The sequence below is a fragment of the Diorhabda carinulata genome, chromosome 11, assembly GCF_026250575.1.
Source record: "Diorhabda carinulata isolate Delta chromosome 11, icDioCari1.1, whole genome shotgun sequence".
NCBI classification, from domain to species: domain Eukaryota; kingdom Metazoa; phylum Arthropoda; class Insecta; order Coleoptera; family Chrysomelidae; genus Diorhabda; species Diorhabda carinulata.
In genome coordinates, this window is record NC_079470.1 from 10,205,101 (window position 1) to 10,224,661 (window position 19,561).

At 33.1% G+C, this 19,561-nt stretch overlaps 1 protein-coding gene across 1 annotated transcript; it reads left to right on the forward strand.

The window, feature by feature from the left end:
* Positions 1-375: 375 nt before the first annotated feature.
* On the forward strand, positions 376-17,331 carry LOC130899511 (FGGY carbohydrate kinase domain-containing protein). The gene is made up of 9 exons (XM_057809499.1): positions 376-574; positions 659-819; positions 4,727-4,838; positions 7,886-8,126; positions 8,210-8,520; positions 11,731-11,935; positions 15,375-15,525; positions 16,139-16,213; positions 16,945-17,331. Exons 1-9 carry the CDS (start codon positions 526-528, stop codon positions 17,311-17,313), a joined length of 1,674 nt encoding a protein of 557 aa, XP_057665482.1. The 5' UTR covers positions 376-525; the 3' UTR covers positions 17,314-17,331.
* Positions 17,332-19,561: the final 2,230 nt, after the last annotated feature.

Below are 19,561 nucleotides of genomic sequence, written 5' to 3' on the forward strand. Positions count from 1 at the left end.
ATATATTGTGTGTCGAGAACATAAATATGCCATATCCGACTTACAAGAAAAATTTAAAACAGGTATACAGTCAAACTGTTTCTTTATGTAGAGCACCATGATATTTTTGACTTGATAGTGGCAGAAACAGTAAACAAATACGTTGATTTCGATTAATACATTTTCCACTTCTTTGGTAGTTACATACAAACCAGATTTTCCATGTTGTATTATCTAGGAGTGACCGCCGCTCTAAAATGATCCAATTCAAAGAATTATGCCAAACATCGGAGTGTCACCAACTATGTTCAATTAAGGTATTATACAAAAACAGGTATAATAAATATATAAAATGTAAAGAATGACATTCCTGTGATTAATAAATGAAATTTAATGTTGACATTAATATACCGTTCATATAATACGTCACTCATTACAAAATTTATCAAATCGTAATTTAAATTATGCCATAGACCTTGAACCGGTATCCAGTTGTGTCTTAGACCCGTTCACGGCAGCAAGTAACATTAAATTATTTATTTAACAATGACATGTAATTGCGCCAATACAAAATCTCGTAAATCGTATTTCGTAGGTAAAATAATTTTTTTTTTAATATCGATAAATGGAGAATATATTTGTGTATTATGATAATATGATTCATATGGTAATGTTGCAGGTGTAGATGTAGGTACCGGTAGTGTCAGAGCAGCTCTTGTAACAGAATTCGGAGAAATCGTCAAATCAGCTGACCAAACTACGAAAACTTGGAATTTTCAACCTGATTTTTATGAGCAATCCACGGAGGATATTTGGAATGCTGTTATCAGCTGCGTGAAGGTGAATATTTACAGGTGTATTTATATAAAATTATTGCTTGCTATCTGTTGTAATTAACATTCATTCGATGGTATTTCATAACAACCATGAAAAATTTACTAATATTATAGTTACTATCAAGATATTCCAGTTATAAATACACATAAAAATTCGTTTTGAAATACATTATCAATTAATAATTATAACTTTGGATCAGTATATCATTTATATGACGTCTATTTACTTTTTGAAAAGCAATATAAATATCAGAGCCGGTTCTTGACAAGAGCAAGCGGCACGACTTCGATACTTTTTCTCCTCTATATAAAAATTTTAGTATTTATAGAAAACAGTGTTTCATAAACGTTTCAATTTCCAATAAATAAAAAAAATCGCAGACATTTTTCAGTATTTTAAGTCCTCTATCCTATATTTTCGACAACAGGGAATAACTGAGATATAAATTTAGTATAGACGAAATTGGAAGTGTCTAACGAGTGCTACAGGAATATAAGAACTGTTTCTAACGCAACTAGTGCTCCAGTAGATCCTGCGTGGTGCCAAGAATAATAATCGTAAAGTCGTGATGACATGGCTGGATTTATCGAGCTCTTTCCCTTGGCAGCCACATTCTTCCACCCACCGAGCACCAGAACATCTGCCGGTGCCTTAATCGCTATACAAGAAAATAAAAGACAGATCCGCACGAAGGAGACGTTCACTAAGCAAATAAACATTTAATCCGGAGTGCGACAGGGCTGACCCCTAAGCCCGGTTACCTTTAATATACCTCTGGAGGTTGTTCTGAGGTAAATAACAAAAACAGATATCTGCTTTCGGATAGGCGCCGGAGACATCAACGTGCTATCCAGCTTAGAAAAGGAAATGAGAATGCTCCTACAAATAGCAAAAGAAGCAGCAAAAGCAATTGGCATCAAAGAAAAAGCGCTACGTTATACAGACAATTCCGACTCTAATCGGCATCACAAACTGCTCCATCCAATATAGGCCTGTGAAAGCCGCTAAATTCCGTAGCACAGAACTGGTAAAGCTGAAACCCTGCGGATCGATATAGTGACATGAAGCTAGTCACCAAATCACCATCATAAATGTCGCATTACCTCCGAAAACCATAAGGAAAGGTTTATCGATGCACATCTGGGAAAGGAAATACGCTACATATATAGACGGCATACAGAACTCGAAAAAATCACTTTTACCTAGTCATTCAAATGTACAGTGTGTTCCGGGATGCAAAAATTCGACAGATAGTAGATGATATGAACATAAAGCTAAATTTTCGCATACTCTTCTTTTCAGAGTGAAAGTTGCGAAATTAGAACTTATATTTGATTTACTTTGCAAAATCAATGACGACAAATAAGATGAATGATCTTTCACTACTCCCACCAACGGAAAGCGCAGTCCGCCAACACGTTTTCCGGACATATCTACAGGTACAAAGGTTGCTCGGAATTTTCAGATCCTCAAGAATGGAGTTTGCGACAGACTAATTACGGGCTTGAACCAATTTGCACCACAGCCGCACCCGCTCCACCTGAACTATCAAAACTCATTTCGTGTAAATGTAAAGAAAGTGTGGAGCTGTTTGTGGGCGCAGGAAAGCAGGAATTAGTTGCTCCGTTATTTGCCTGCACTGTAGTGGACATACAGGCAACAATGTCGCCAGAGTCGACACTTTATTCAACGACGATCACGATGATGATGATTATTATGAGTTATCGACCGTCACAGCAGCATTTCCTGCGATTGAAGAATTTTCACGACTCGAAGAGTCTACCGAGGAAGAACTTCTACAACCAGGACTATCGAATCGACGAAAAACACGTGAAAAAAATGACCACCTGTAATTATTATTTTTTGCTGCATAAAAATTATTTGATCAATAAATTTCATGTGTTTAATTTATAATTTGGCTGGTTTATTAATTTATTTTGTATTGCAATAATTCCCTGAACAACCATTCATCCATTTTGACGTGTGGATATAACCGTGCAAGTCAAAACTGGGCACAGTCTTACTGACTTTGCAGAGCGCTAGAGGTCGTAATTTTTCTTGAAAATTAAAAATAAAAAACTGAATTTGTAGGTCTGAGCACGCTCTACAAGTTTCATTCTGGAAATTTCTCGTTATCTTTCACGAGAAAAAAGAAAATAGCCAATAACAATTTTTTCTCCCCAAATTTATGGTTTTTTTTTATCGACATCTCGATAACGATGATCAGTACGTGAAAAATGTCTGGGACATTAATTGTAGATCGTACAAAGAGCAACAAAAAAGAATTCCATGAAAAATTTCGGATCTCAACAGAGAATTATTATGAAAAACTGAATTTAATCCTTTTTTCAAGATGGCTGAAAACCCACAAGGTTATTTTGATCGACAATTTGAACTTGAGTTTTTTTTGTCCCCCCGCCCTACGTAATATCCAAAATTTGGCTTTCTCGGTTCATTTGCATTTCCAAATGTATATAATGACTGGACTAGTAGTGTTTTATTATGTTTTTCTATCGTTGTCCTATGTATACATAGTCCGGTCAAATTAAACCAAAAAATAAGAGTGAAGCTACATAAATTCCCATCAAGCTGAAAATAAGTAAAATTATTTAAAATACAATTGATAATTAAATTTGAATGTTCTCCAACATTTCCGTGTATGGAAATTAAATTTTATTCAAGGTCAAAGGTCAAAAAATGAGTTTTTCCCGATTATCAGCAAAACGGTAAGTATTATCATAAAAATACTTAAGACAAAAATTGTAGATGATAAAATTATCTACAAAAAATGTATTAGTACTTTTTTACCTACGAGTCACCGTTTCTGAGATATAACGATTCCAAAAGTTGTAAAGGTTGTATTGTTTCAGATTTACTGTCGTATTCAATGGCTATAATGATTGCACGAGAAATACCAAAGCTGTAAACTTTAGCAACATCTTCGTCAATTGATAATTTATTTGATGAACTTATGACAGTTCCAACCAATCTACAGAAATTTCTTACAAATACTCACAAGTCTCGGTTAATTTCAATGTTGTAAGAAAAGTTAACTGCTGAAAATATATTGGTGAAACCATTAAATACAACAACTTTTACAACTTTTTGAATCATTATATCTCAGAAACGGTGGCTCGTAGGAAAAAAAGTATTGATACGTTTTTTGTAGATAATTCCATGATCTACAATTTTTGTATAAGGTATTTTTATGTTAAAACTCGCCGTTTGATTCTGAATAAAATGTTTTTTTAATCAAATCAAAGCAGCTTATTGCGTGCTGCATCTATATGCAATATGTCTAGTGATAATAGTAAAAACGATTATATCTATCTGCCAGTTTTGCCACCGTTTAAGGCCGCTTGACATGATGCAAGACAATGTGCAAGAATGATTGCAAGCAATTTCTTGCAGGATCAATTCAATGGACGAATATTGCACGTCATTCGACATGATGCAAGTCCTTTGCCATCGCGTCATGATTGCCAGTAATCAAAGAAAGAATAAGCAATTTCCTAACCTCATATTTTATTAAAAATTTTGTGATCGGCTTAAAAATAAAAATAACAAACTAAAGTGAATAAGTAAAAGTGCATCTCTCGTAATAATTATATCTGTTACTACCTTACTTTTTTAGTCTCATGCACAGAAATAGTCCTAGAAGTAGATGAGAAACCATATATTCGAGAATGGACGAAGAAACATTTGAAAAACTCCTAAGGAAGATGAAACAATAGATTAACTTCATCTGCGTATGTTTTTTGATTAAGAAATATTGCGTGTTGCATTGCATTGCGCGTTGTGTTGCATCATGTCAAACGGACTTTATACAGATCTAAGCAACATTTTTATTGATTCTAAGCTATCGACATTCACACTAAATAAGTCTTCTTTTTATATTTACCGTTTTTAGACTGTAATTAAAGATGTCGGCCCCGATACAATAAAAGGAATTGGATTCGATGCTACTTGTTCGTTGGCATGTTTTGATAAAAATGGTTCACCTTTGTCTGTCAGTCCTACTGGTAAGAATTACTACTCTTTAATTCTGACAATTAATATGGAATTTGAGTTTTATATGAATTTTATCTCTTTCATGAATAGTATACGTTGTGTTTTATCCTCAGAAAAAGCACTTGGGTGATTCCGTTCTAACTGTGATTTTTTGTACTCAAAATTTCAAGATTTTAAAATTTAACTTTTCTAACTTTTTTATGCATATTATTCATCTATTTTACTGTAAAAATAAAACTCTAAGAGGAATTTACTACAACTTCAAAGTATCACGAGCAAGACACAAATGTCGGATTTTGAGTTCCACGGTACTGACTCATTTATCCACGGTACTGACATGGTAACTTAAGATATTAAACAACAAGTGCATCAATTTTCCTCAGTTTGATCATAAACATTAGAATTTATAAGGTAATTAGTTTAAATCATTTGTTACGACAAAAAAAATTAATAATTTATCGGTAAATTCTAGGAATGGACATGACACGGTACTGACATTCAAGTGATGTAGTATAAGTTTTCTTTAAGTGGCAAGTTATATTGTATAAAAATAATGTTTAAATATCTTAAGAATTATTCAATTAACACAAAATTTTTATTAATTGATTATTAATTAATGACTAGTACAAAAAAACAATACAGGACATTGAATATCACAGTTAGAACGGAATCACCCACTTATACGTTTGGTATCGTTATAATATTTTTTTCTCTTCCAGCTATTATTACCAACTTCTGATATCATACGTACCAACCTTCACCTCCACGATCCCATTTTTGTCCTTGTTTTTAACATTTTAGTGCATTTTCAATGGTTGCTTTATTATTATTTTCGCTTTTTAGTCGTGTAATTGTATTTGTAAAATTTTATGATCGAAATTTTAAATATTTCTCATGTTCTATTAATTGTTTACTTCTGAAATCAAATTGAAATTGCAGAAAGGTAGACTCTATGCCCTATCAGTGAACCTTACCTTTTAGTGTGCGTTCCGAGATTCAATATGTATGTCCAAAATCTTTCAATTTTACACCAGCGTTCTAAATGTTTCCATCTTAGCTAACGCTTAATGCGTAACAAAATTAAAAGCCAAGAAATGTGATGAGCTCAGACTGATGAGCTTGATGAGCCAAGTGCTTAAGATCCTCCGTAAAATTATACAAGCCGACCAAAGCGATACCCAATTTGGATTTCGCAAAGGTCTAGGAACAAGGAAGGTCTAACCAGCTTATTAATCTTCTTCCAGTCTGATTCATAGACTACGAGAAAGCCTTCGATCGAGTTAATCATACCGTCCTTCTGACATTACTACAGAAAAAAGGGTTAGACAAACAAGACATCGAGTTTATTAGAAATCTTTATTGGAACCAAGAAGCGACGGTTAGATATGGACAAACGACATCAGAACCGGTGTGTATAGAAAAAGGGGTACGACAAGGTTGTGTTTTGTCGCCAATACTGTTCAATCTGTACTCTGAGCACATATTTAACCAACCAATAAGCGATGACGAGGATGGAATAAAAATTAACGGCAGGATCTTAAACAACATACGTTATGCAGACGACACGGTTATAATTGCAGACAATCCAGAAGCCCTTCAATGTCTAATCAAGAAAGTTAGAGAAGTGTGAGATCAACTAGGCATGAAAAGACTTCCAAACCCACAACTGAACATAAACATCTATGATACCGCAATAGAGAAAGTTGAGAAATTTAAATATCTTGGCAGGTGCATAACGACAAATGTAGACCCTGATGTCGAAGTAAAATCACGTATAGAACAAGCTAGAGCAATATTCCTAAAAGATGCCGTTTTGTGTTCTCTTTTCTGGAGCAAAAACAGACATTAAAAGTGGATACCATGAACAGACTCGAGGCTTTTGAAATGTGGACCTTCCGTAGACTACTAGAAGTATCATGTATTAATATACAACACCCTGTATATTAATACATTTTTGAAATCAACGTAAAATTTTAGCATACTTTTGTATAAAAACTTTTTTCGAAAAATGCATACTTTTCGAGTTATTAATTTATTTGTAAAAAATTTGACCGTGGCAGACCCTTATAAATTATTTTTTTACGAAAATACCCTTAAAGATATGAGAATGGTTTCTATTTGGTTGCTTTTAGCAAGGTCAGACGTATTTGAATCTATGTTGAAAAATTTTCTATATTATACAGAGTGGTTAGAAAAACTGTTCAAAGTTTAACTTCATAAATATCACATTTCTTTATTTTTTTCTATTTTAATGCATTCATTCATTCATCCTGAATGCATTAAAATAGAAAAAACTGGGTGGTTCTATTAAAAAAAAATAAAGAAATTTGATATTTATGAAGTTAAACTTTGAACAATTTTTATAACCACCGTGTATAATATAGAAAATTTTTCAACATAGATTCAAATACGTCTGACGTTGCTAAAAGCAACCAAATAGAAACCATTCTCATATCTTTAAGGGTATTTTCGTAAAAAAATAATTTATAAGGGTCTGCAACCGTCAATTTTTTTACAAATAAATTAATAACTCGAAAAGTATGCATTTTTTGAAAAAATTTTTTAGACAAAAGTATACTAAAATTTTATGTTGATTTCAAAAATGTATTAATACACAGGGTGTTCCATTTAAAATACCAAAGTTACAGTCGACTACCGGTAGAACCGGAAGTCGGCCATCTTTGAAAATATTTTAATTATAAAGATCGTATCCGAAAACTCAAACGTAGAAATTTTCATGATTTTACTATGAGTATTTTGCCATATACAGATAGTTTCAACTCGTCGTGGGACGCCCTGTATAGCAAGTATAATTGTTACTAGTGTCATCTATTGGTGAAACAAATTTATCCCTAAGGAAAATTAATTAATTACCACTAATTGGTCAATTAATTCGTATAGTTTCAATGCATGGTTAACAGGAATTTAGTTAAATATTGATTAAAAACAATTTATACCATACAAATAGTGTAAGTTGAATAGTGCCGTAAAAAATTCTAATTGACTAGTTTCAATAACTTTTTATCGTATTTGTCAATTTACACTATTGATATTTTAGGTAATAACGAACAAAATATAATTTTGTGGCTAGACCATAGAGCTGTCAAAGAAGCTGAAGAAATTAACAATTTAAATCATCCCGTTCTTCAATATGTCGGTGGAAAAATATCACCGGAAATGGAAACGCCTAAATTACTTTGGTTAAAAAGGAATCTACAAAAAGAATGTTGGGATAAGGCTGGTTATTTCTTTGATTTACCCGATTTTTTAACATGGAGAGCTACAGGAGTGGATTCTAGGTAATAACATTCACTACATTTATATATATTTATCAACCAAGAATTAAAAATTTATGTTAGAATCAATTTAATCCATTTTTTAGATCATCTTGTTCCTTGGTATGTAAATGGACCTACGAGATGTCAATAGACGGCACCGAAAATTGGAATCTTTCGTATTTTAAACAAATCGGTTTGGAAGATTTAGCTGAAAACAACTGGCAAAAAATTGGTAGCGTTGTTCTTCCTCCAGGGTCAGCAGTAGGAAAAGGAATATCCCAAAAATCGGCTGAAGAGCTCGGTCTCTTACCTGGAACTCCTGTTGGTGCATCTATGATTGATGCACATGCTGGTGGTCTTGGTTTGATAGGCTGCAGAGTTACAGGAGTTGATCCTGCTTTTCATACCAGAGTTGGTAAGTATAACGTTCTAAACAGAGATACAGGAACGGAATAAATGAAATCAAGAGAGAGAGTGAAGAATGGAATATTTGCAAATTTGAAAGTTAATTTTTTTAAGCCTATCCATTGATTTAATATCATCATATATAAACCAAGTATAGAAAAGATCGTCCTGGAAACAGTTCACTCTAAGTCGATTGGAACACAAAACAGAATCGTTCGTAAAACGGTAATCACCCGGTTGGAACCCGTAATTTCTATTGCGCAGAATCGTCATCGTTCCGAGGACGGTTTTTAGTAAACTAGTAATAATTTTTCTGTATATTCTTAATATTATCTATTTTCTACTAATCAGATCTTCGTTTCTTACAATAATGCTGCGTGATTTGAAGCTCGTTTAGTCTTGTTTCAACTTGTTGAACTGATATAAGAGGCGGCAGATCGTTTTCATTTACTGCTATAAGAAAAATGTCATTCTCAAAAGGCGATCGTTCATTTTGAATCCTGCAACAACCTTGCATTGAATTTTTCTGAATTCAGTTATCGGAAGGATCATTATTAAAAATAGCTTCAATCGATTTTTGAGTAACCAAAAACGCATTGTTTTTATCGTGCGTTCAGCGACGTACCCTCACTCTTCTAGCAAGCACATTCTTGGAAACAAAATCATCAGGTGCCCGAATGAGATTATGAGATGGATGATTGAAAACCTGTTATTCGAATAAACTAATGGGTGAGGTCGGGCATTGTTGCAAAATGTCCTCAAATGTATGATATACCTCACCTCACCTCACCTCATACAACGAAAATAAGTTGAAAAACGGCGGAAATGTAGGTCATGTGCAATTAAGTCTAAAAAACAGTCCTTTGTTGCTCCATTCCAGTTTTACCTGTCAGTGCACATAAAAGCTGTATCTCTACCAATTAACTAGGTAATATTTACATGACCTTAATTTCTGACAATGTATCTACGTTATTGAAGAACCCACTTTCCTGGAAACACAGAGACGAGTTGTGTATAAGTGCTTAGTAGATTTTATGTTTGCTCTTCCTCAGAGACGGTTTTAAAAATATATTTTTTTACAACCGTACGTTTTACCCCACTTTCCCGCACGCACGGGAAAGTAAAATTATGCAAATTTTGACCTTATTAGATAGTTTTCTACTTCGGATGCTATAACTATTGTTGCTACAGGTAAATAAATATTTACGAAATAGTCCATCAAATAAAATTTAAACCTTTTCTAGCTTTTTGTAGAATTTTTAATTTTTTGAAAATCTTATATATTAAAAAAATTGATGATTTCCATTCCGAGTTCGTTCAGGCGTTCTACCCAACCGATTTGCTTAATTTCTTTTTGAATGTCAAAGGTATTGATGCACATATCAGCCATCAACCATCGGATTTCATCTAATTTTCACCATTCTCAAATTAAACTGAAATGCGATTTCCCCCTGTACATTACTTATGGGAGTTTTTCACATACACACGTTCTATCCTCAATATCTCAGGTTCTATTCAAGATAGAGACTTCGTTTTGATTTAAGAACACTCGCTGAAACATCTTCTTTCTTTTGAGTTTTTGAACAATTAAATCGGTTGAGTTGGAGAGGAGCTAGGCGCGGACATTCAATGAAGAGTTATGGATTTTTGTAGGTTTTTGGAAATTTTTTCTACATTCAAAGATCTATATCTCAGGTTCTAATAAAGCTACAGAGTTCGTTTTGGTTTAAGAACACTCGCTGAAACACCTTCTTTCTTTTGTGTTTTTGAACAATTGAATTGGTTGGGTTGGAGAGGAGCTAGGCGCGGACATTCAAAGTGGAGTTATGGATTTTTGTAGGTTTTTGGAAATTTTTCTACATTCAAAGATCTATATCTCAGGTTCTAATAAAGCTACAGAGTTCGTTTTGATTTAAGAACACTCGCTAAAACACCTTCTTCCTTTTGAGTTTTTGAACAATTAAATCGGTTGGGTTGGAGAGGAGCTAGGCGCGGACATTCAAAGTGGAGTTATAGATTTTTGTAGGTTTTTGGAAATTTTTCTACATTCAAAGACCTATATCTCAGGTTCTAATATAGCTACAGAGTTCGTTTTGGTTTAAGAACACTTGCTGAAATACCTTCTTCCTTTTGAGTTTTTGAACAATTGAATCGGTTGGGTTGGAGAGGAGCTAGGCGCGGACAGTCAATGTGGAGTTATGGATTTTTGTAGGTTTTTGGAAATTTTTCTACATTCAAAGATCTATATCTCAGGTTCTAATATAGCTACAGAGTTCGTTTTGGTTTAAGAACACTCGCTAAAATACCTTCTTCCTTTTGAGTTTTTGAACAATTAAATCGGTTGGGTTGGAGAGGAGCTAGGCGCGGACAGTCAATGTGGAGTTATGGATTTTTGTAGGTTTTTGGCAATTTTTCTACATTCAAAGATCTATATCTCAGGTTCTAATAAAGCTACAGAGTTCGTTTTGGTTTAAGAACACTCGCTAAAACACCTTCTTCCTTTTGAGTTTTTGAAAAATTAAATCGGTTGGGTTGGAGAGGAGCTAGGCGCGGACATTCAAAGTGGAGTTATGAATTTTTGTAGGTTTTTGGAAATTTTTTCTACATTCAAAGATCTATATCTCAGGTTCTAATATAGCTACAGAGTTCGTTTTGGTTTAAGAACACTCGCTGAAACACCTTCTTCCTTTTGAGGAAGATAATTATTGAAAGATGGCTTGGTATACAAACATACAATCATGTTAATGGTGTCATTCAAAAAAGTTGAGGGTTACGCCCAGAAGGAATAATTTGTTTAACTAAATTTTTTGATCATTTACTTTGTGAGAAATTTTATCAAAAAAAAATTACACCGTTGCCTAATTCACTTCAGTAAACGTATAGGCATCGATGAGAGGAAGTGGTCGATATCTGTGACACTCGTTCCCAACAACTTCGCGCATAAATTGCGGGGTGTGTGTGTCTGTAGGGTGTTGTATAAAATGAACAGCTTTCCATCATATTTCACAATTGTTCGATTGGATTTTTATCTGGTTTCTTGAGTCGCCACGACAAAATATTGATGCTTGAGATAACTACCACTAATTTTTTTTTAATCAGGATTTCTCTAATTTCTGTTTAATGAATATTCATCATTTTAGTAGATTTTTTTGCTTTTACTAATTTTAAGATAGATTTCAATTTTTATTCTTCACTGTTTTGCACATTTTCGTTTTTCTAGGACTTATTTGTGGAACATCTACGTGCCATATGGCGGTTTCAAAGGAAGCAACTTTCACTCCAGGAATTTGGGGTCCTTATAAAAATGCTATGATACCAGGTATGTGGTTGAACGAGGGAGGTCAAAGTGCAACTGGAAAACTGATAGATCATATCATAGACACTCATCCTGCAACAGAAAAAATTAAAGAAAAAATTGGCGATATGTAAGTTGAACAGATAAAAATTCTCGGTTGCAACAGACGATCGTGATAAAATTTCGTAAACGTAGCTTTTCCCCAAACTACTTCTTTTATGAGTATTCTGGAAGAATAATTATCAAACATAAATGTATACAATCGAAATAGTACGAGGTTTGCCAGAAAAGTTTCCAATCCCAACATGAAAATGTCAGCACACTAAAATTTCCTCATTCGTGGATTAAAAAAATGCGACCGAATTGAGGATATAAACAAACAGAATAAAACCAACCTCATTCCTCAAATCATAGAGTATATTGTTCAATGCTGCCACATATTAGACGTCGTTTGGTAAGAGCCAAATGCTGGAAGACATTTGACGTAAAAGAAACGTTGGAAGAACTGGAGTTATAAACATTGAAATCATGCTGGAAAAACCGTGGCCTGCACTGACTGCGGAAGATGACTAAGAAAAACGACACAAATTCAAACTTTGACTGCAAATATAGGCGAAATTGCGAATGGGATAGGGCGAGATGAGTTCGAACAGATATAATCAATGAAGTGACATTCAGGAGCTGCTTGAATCGTAAGATGAAGATTTGACTGAAACCGACTTGGAGGAAATGTTAAATTCACAGTCCATTGAAGAAGAGGCTTCAACAAGCACGTGATATTTAATTTGTAAAATATTGGTGAAGGTTTAAGAATGACAAATGAGCTTTGTGTTTTCTTTATGGAAAAGGAGCTTCCAAAAACTACCAAACAAGAAAAATTACAAAATTCTTTGAACCATTGCCTAAGTTTGAAGATAATATGTAATTTCTCATTAAGGTCTAAACCTCAATGGTTTTTGTATTTATTTGTTTATTATTTTGTCACCTAGGAACATATCCCCTATAACCCCATGAAATTACCATTCCATATTAAAGGTATTCTACGGAACATATACCCCGATAATGAAGAGTTTTTAATGTATCGAACTGTCATTAAATATTTGTCTTTCAAATGCAATACGCCCATGCAAATGAAAGAAGTTCTAGACACTGTACACCATCATAAAATTTTGAGTAATTGGATTCAAACGTGGCCGAATCGGATTGGGACAGCCATAAACTGCAACAACCGGCGATATAATCGGGAAAGTTCGATAAATGGTACTGGACAATCGTTGGAAAAACAAAAGGCGTATTAGAATGAACATTTTCCGAGTCCTATTGACGTGGTTTAAGCAAAATGTGTTTTTTTTTCAACTATTCATAACTGTAGATGAAACCAGAAGGGAAAAGTGATAGCGACCGTTTTCTGAGATAGTCATCGACTATCTTCAAAAACAATAACAGCTTGATAATGTAAAGCGAGAAATTGCAAAAAAATGACCGTATCGAGGTGAGTGGAAGAATTTTTCCATCAGGACAACGCAGTTTCTCACATTTCGATAATCGCTGTGACTGATGTTCGAATTTGTTCACCTTCACCGTATTCACCAGGTTTAGCCCCTAGCGAGTTTTACCAGTTTTCTAATCTCAAAGAAAGACTATTATTTGAAAGGGTTAAAAAGTTTAAAGCGTCGATGATCTAAGAGTATAGACTTTAAAAAAGAATTTCGTATGGTAAAAATGATTATGAAAAATATTTTGTTTCTTTGTTAGGTCGGAATTTTTTTAGACAATCCTCATATATGTCCAAACAGACTAACGTTGTACGCCTATTTTCAATACGGATGAAGTGAAATAACTATTATTCACGTTTTAAAGCTGAAAAGCTTGAACGAACGCTCTAATTTGGGCATTTACTCATCCAAATGGAAAAATTATTATAGTATTGGATCGTCCATACATAGAAGGAAGCTGTATACACTTATTCAAAATAGATTAAAATCTGTTACTACAAACAGTTTTATGGTATTGCAAGAAGAAGAATTATTTATCAAAATACTCAATTTAGCAGTTGACAAAAGATAAAGTGTCACTGAAATCTGACACATAGTAGTTGAGTGACAGTCATTTACTCCAACTTTACCGGAAATGGATTATGAAATTCCTGCTTTGTACTTAAGAATCAACAAATAAAAGTTGAGTTTACCAATGACGTAAATATTTCAACCAAATGGTTATGTCATATTTTGCTTGAACGGTTACATACGAAAAAGTTATTTGCAAGGTGTCTGCCGCAATTGCTTGATGTCCATTACATTTAAAATTCAAACAAATGTTTGGATATCTCAACGTAATTCGTCGATATTTCACGGTAGAGGAAACTTGGGCACACTAATAAGCGTATTTTGCTGAAAGGATTATTTTTTATTTGGTTTGAGATAATTTGTCGCTAGACTAACTGTATAGAGTTGAAAATGAAATATTTTTTAACAGTAAAGTATCTTTTACATTGGTCACTTTAGTGCATCGTTCTCTCTCTCCTCCGGGCGCTTCAGTTAGTTCTGCGCATCTTTTGCGCGCAAGGAGCATGCGCAGTATAGATAAAGTGTCCCGAACGAGAGAGAAAATGGATATTTTCTTCACCGTAACGTAGAGACGTTTTTCCCATTAGAAAGACGCTCATGAACTTCAAGAAGTTTTGTGTCAAGTGTCAAATTTGAAAACATGTCACAAATTATTTGTTTATTTGTTACCGTGTCCGAGATACGAAATAGATTAACTGATTATAAAATACGAATACTCTGGAAGCACTTATTTGAAACGGTATTTTATTACTATATATTTTACAGTCTTCTTCATTAAGTAATAATGCATATTCCCAATGTGTCTCTAAATCCAATAATATAAGAAAATTTTGTAAACATACACATAACGTCAATCCTACAGTTTGTGTTAGAAGCACAATTTGGAAGCTCATGGAGCCCAAACCTTTATCTTGTGCTTGAAGGGAAAACGCAACTGTGTTCGACGCAAAGATCTTTAAAAACGACAATTTGGAACATGGGTTTGAAGCACCCATGTGCTCGATTGGGTGCTCAAATTGTGTAATTGGAAAGCGACCATAATTGAATAAGGTATACATAAAAAAAAACCGGAAAACATCATAGGCAATCACGTTACGGTGTCTATGAGACCACTGTAGGAACTGTCATCATCTGATAGATGTCAGTAGGTGCCACTAAATACCTAAAAAACTTTACATATAAATTCGCTATAACTAGAACCGAAATGCAGGTTGTCAATTCGATTTCTGGAATAAAAGTTTGGAAATAGAAAAATATATTCTTCTAAAATGAAGAGGATCGATAAAACCTGCTAAAATACTGATAAAATCTTATATTTCATCACAAGAATAGCTTGTTTTTCAAATTTGCTCGTGAGATTATTTGTTTTTGATGACTAGCAATTAATGAAATAATGAATTTTCTGTTTTTAACCTTAAAAACTAATGGAATTAACTCATTGTTGCGATAATAAATACTGAACAAAATAGTAGGTTGAATAAATGATATTTAATTTTTCTCTAGGCATATCCAACAATATTTGAGTAATATTTTAGAAGAAATGTCAGGAAAACGAAACTTCAAGTCAGTAGCTCTTCTTACTAAAGATTTACACGTTTGGCCAGATTTTCATGGAAATAGATCTCCAATTGCGGATCCATCTTTAAAAGGAATTGTAAGTTCTATCCAAAAAAACGATGAGAAGATTACTAAAATTTAATTTTATGTTTTTGAATTTGAAAACTTCAATTCATTATTTTCTATGCTCATACTGGTGTCTTAACACTTTTTGTTAAGGTAGAAAAATAGAGTTGTGCCCACAGACCTAATAACACAAGAGACCAAATTGTTTAAATTTCTAAAGTAAGCCACCATTGACTCAATATTAATGATTATTGATATTGTTAGGAAATAAAGTCGATAGAAATAGGCATTAAGTCACGTGACCACGAACACCAATAAGAAAGTGGTACGTCACGTCACGCAAAACTTCATTATAGTTGTTGACGTTTTCATAAAAGTATCATAGATTTAATCTGAGCAGGTGTATAAAAAAATTATTTTTTCTGGATAAATCGTCTAGAGTTTTAGGTATTTAGGTAATTTATTTCAAGAAATAGAAAAATTATGATTTGCATTTAAAACGACAATACAAACACACACACGCGTGCTGACAGTTATCACTATTAGAGTCATTGAAAATATCTATAGATATTGCTGGTGTTGATTGAATATCCATAGTTTTTGTGGAAATTTAATTGTTTAATTCGTAACTCATAATGTTTTAGATATGTGGACTTACACTTGCAGCCGATGAAGAAAATTTAGCATTACTTTATTTGGCTACTGTACAAGCATTGTCAGTAAGTATACGTTTTCAATTACCATAAGTCAACAATAAAACAACTAATTCATATTTTTTTAAAATCATAATGTGTCAAAATGAAAATTCAGCTATTTTCTAAGAGCAGAGAAAAGCATAACAAGTACAATATAGCCCGAAATAAATAGTACTGAACTTGTAATTATTATTATTATTATAAACATAACCTAACCCTTTTTAACATCATGGAATATCTCAGAAGCAGACCAATAAAAGAAGGTGAAGCGGTTTTTGAAGCGGGACGTATAGTATTATGTGTCCTAGAAGGAACAAATCAAAAGCCATTAAAATTTTGTATCTACAGATGTCAGGTATAACTTCCCAGCCTAATTAAATGACAATTAATCTGAATGATGTATTTAAAGATTGAAATGCATTTATTCGCGGAGGAAGAGATTTGAATATCTAGACGAAACTACCAAAAAAGTACACTAGAGTTTTATTGGCCACTAGAATAGGATTTTAACAATTAGTACATTTGTAACTTTTACCACGTTTTTATTTTTTTCGAAGTTTTTTTTTATTTTAGAAAATTTTATTTTACTATTGTTTATAAAATGAAAAAAACTAGTTCGTTTTCTTGATTATTGCTCACCTCTATTGAAGTTTGAAAGAGGAAATTAACACTCACTTAGAAACACCCATGTTTCAGTACTCTTTAGTTCGAGTTATGCTGTATTTAAATTGTCACACTAAACTCTCTTTTTTTAGTATGGAACACGTCATATTATTGATACACTCAAACAATCGGGTTATAATGAAATTAAATCGACACTCATATGTGGAGGCCTCAGCAAAAATCCAATTTTTACACAAAGCCAAGCTGACGTTTGTAACCTTCCCACTGTATGTCCTAATGAAATAGAATCAGTGCTCCTTGGTGCAGCTATCTTAGGAGCTTGTGCTGCAGGTCATTTTAAAGATATGACATCTGCTATACAAAGTATGGGAGGAGAAGGACAAGTTGTGGAACCAAATAAGGACGTTATAGATTATCACAATAAAAAGTATGAAGTGTTTTTAAAAATGTATGATGATCAAATTAATTACAGAGATATTATGAAATCCGCTCAATTCTGAATAAATTATATCACATAATTGTGTATTATAGTTATTACATTCATCCAAAAATGACTTGAAATGTGGAACCTTTTCTTAAATTTTTATTTTCATCCCTAAAATCACAGTAACCAATTCCTCCCGCAACTATGGATAAAACTATCTGTTAAATGTAAGATAACTTTTCTATTTGAATTACTATCCTTGTTATTTTGCAATTGTGATTGGCGAGGGCCATCAAAGTTTACGTGAGCATCAGGAGCCAAATCTGTTTATACTTTCTTATTATTAATATAAAGTTCGTTCTATATTTGCAAAATGTGCATTTACATGTTGAAACAGACACGTAAGTGCATATTCACTGTTGATACCCAAGTTAAGAACATTTTGTACAAAATTCTTGTAATATATAACAAGTGGGAATTGCATCTCCCACCCATAGTATAGGAGGGTTACAAAGTTGTAACAAGTCTTAGTTCGATCGTTAGAAGTATAATCAATAAACAAATTACTAACTAAATACAGCCCTCATTTTTACACAACAGTCCTTTGAATACAACCGACATAAGTTTTGTCTAGTGATAAAAATCTGTATTTAAGTCAGTGTTTCCCCTCGTTGGTCCACGCCCCACAGAGCAGCTCTGAAATGGACTCGACACAAATTTTCCCTTTAACAAAATATGGCTAAACATAATCCTTATCATTCCAACAAATCGGTCTTTCGAATAAAAGCAACACCTTTTGTTCCATATTTGGTACAGTAATTGAATTAGGGGAAAGCTCATAGGCTTAACATTCTAGAACGCCTTTATCGTCAGTATTTCCGCTTGTTCATTCCACCTGTGTAGATGCTACTTTTATAATTGACAGGTTCTTTTTATCAGTATATCAGTAATGTAATATTTTTATTTCAACGTAGTATCTTACAGATTTACTTTTCATCTATTTGCTATCACTGGTGGAGAGGCTTAATAATACAATACGTCAGACATACACATTTATTGAAAAATTATACGAATACATTTACCTAAATCACAAATAAATTATACAGCCTCGATTCGGGATTTAACGAAAAAATGATATGAAATAACATATACCTAAACAAAAATATTAAAAACACATAAAAAGTCAGAAATTTTAATAATAGTATACAAAGGAAAATTAAAATGAATAAACTTGTCAGAATGGCAATTGTATTTCTCTCGTCTGCTGCAATCATACAAGATTTCAAAGTAAAGTTCCAATATAATTCAATAACAATTTTCAAATTTTGACTTTTCATATTAGTTAACCCTCTACCGCATATAAACCCATACATGGTTCATAAGTTTTAATATATTTTTTTCGCGTTATATTTCACAAGCAATAACTATACGCAGGGCATTCTAATTGTTATGTTGGCAATACGAAAATATTTTTTGTTGTCTATGGTCTAACATCATTTTGATTATAACCTAACTTTTCTAAGCGCTTCTGTCAAATACAACTCGGTGTCTGTAAACAAATTTTTCAAAAGAGATTTTCTACATGAAAAAGGTAAGTTTTGCGCGATAAAAAAATAAAACATGGTGTTGTTATTGTACTATTTTATAAACCTGTTATTTAATGTTTACTTTTTTGCATATTGGGGGTTTTTGGTATGAAACCATATATGGTTTAATATGCGCTATTAATTTTTTACCGAATGGCATGAGATAAAATAATTTTAAATTTGTTGAAACCACGCAGTTACCAGAGTTTATTAGAAAAACTTGAAACTTGATCTGAGGATCTTATATAAACTATCACAAACAAACAAGAAATGGAGTAACTTATTGGCAGGTTAATATTCATGTCTATAATGTAATTACCTGCCTCACGATATTATTGGAACAATACTTTAGGACGGCGATAAATTTACGAAACTATGACATGCAATAGATTTGAAATAAAAAAAATTACACTTCAATGACGACATTAATTACATCACGCCCACTTTTAGATGGCATTAGGCAGCAGCTTTTACTAGTATCCGAAGAGGAATATCTGTCAATTGATGAACAGATAACCCTTACAAAAGTTCTTCAGTTTCAGGATTTAGTTATGATTTTGATATTTTTCTGATATTTTTGATAAAAGTAATATACGACCTGAAGGTGCACCAGATTTGGGTGTTCGCGGCAATGTCGTAACTAGTCTTACTGAAACAGTTCCAAGATATTTTTGGATAATTGGTTCAATAGCTCTAAGCTCCAGGTACATCTTAAGAAAATCGGACTTTTGCTTCTAG

What these genes read in the sequence shown, in the direction of transcription:
- LOC130899511 (XM_057809499.1), top strand. Translation starts at nt 526, where the DNA reads ATGACATGTAATTGCGCCAATACAAAATCTCGTAAATCGTATTTCGTA. An exon ending in GCTACAGGAGTGGATTCTAG is followed by an intron (nt 8,127 to 8,209) that starts GTAATAACATTC and finishes TCCATTTTTTAG; the next exon opens with ATCATCTTGTTCCTTGGTAT. An exon ending in TGCTTTTCATACCAGAGTTG is followed by an intron (nt 8,521 to 11,730) that starts GTAAGTATAACG and finishes TCGTTTTTCTAG; the next exon opens with GACTTATTTGTGGAACATCT.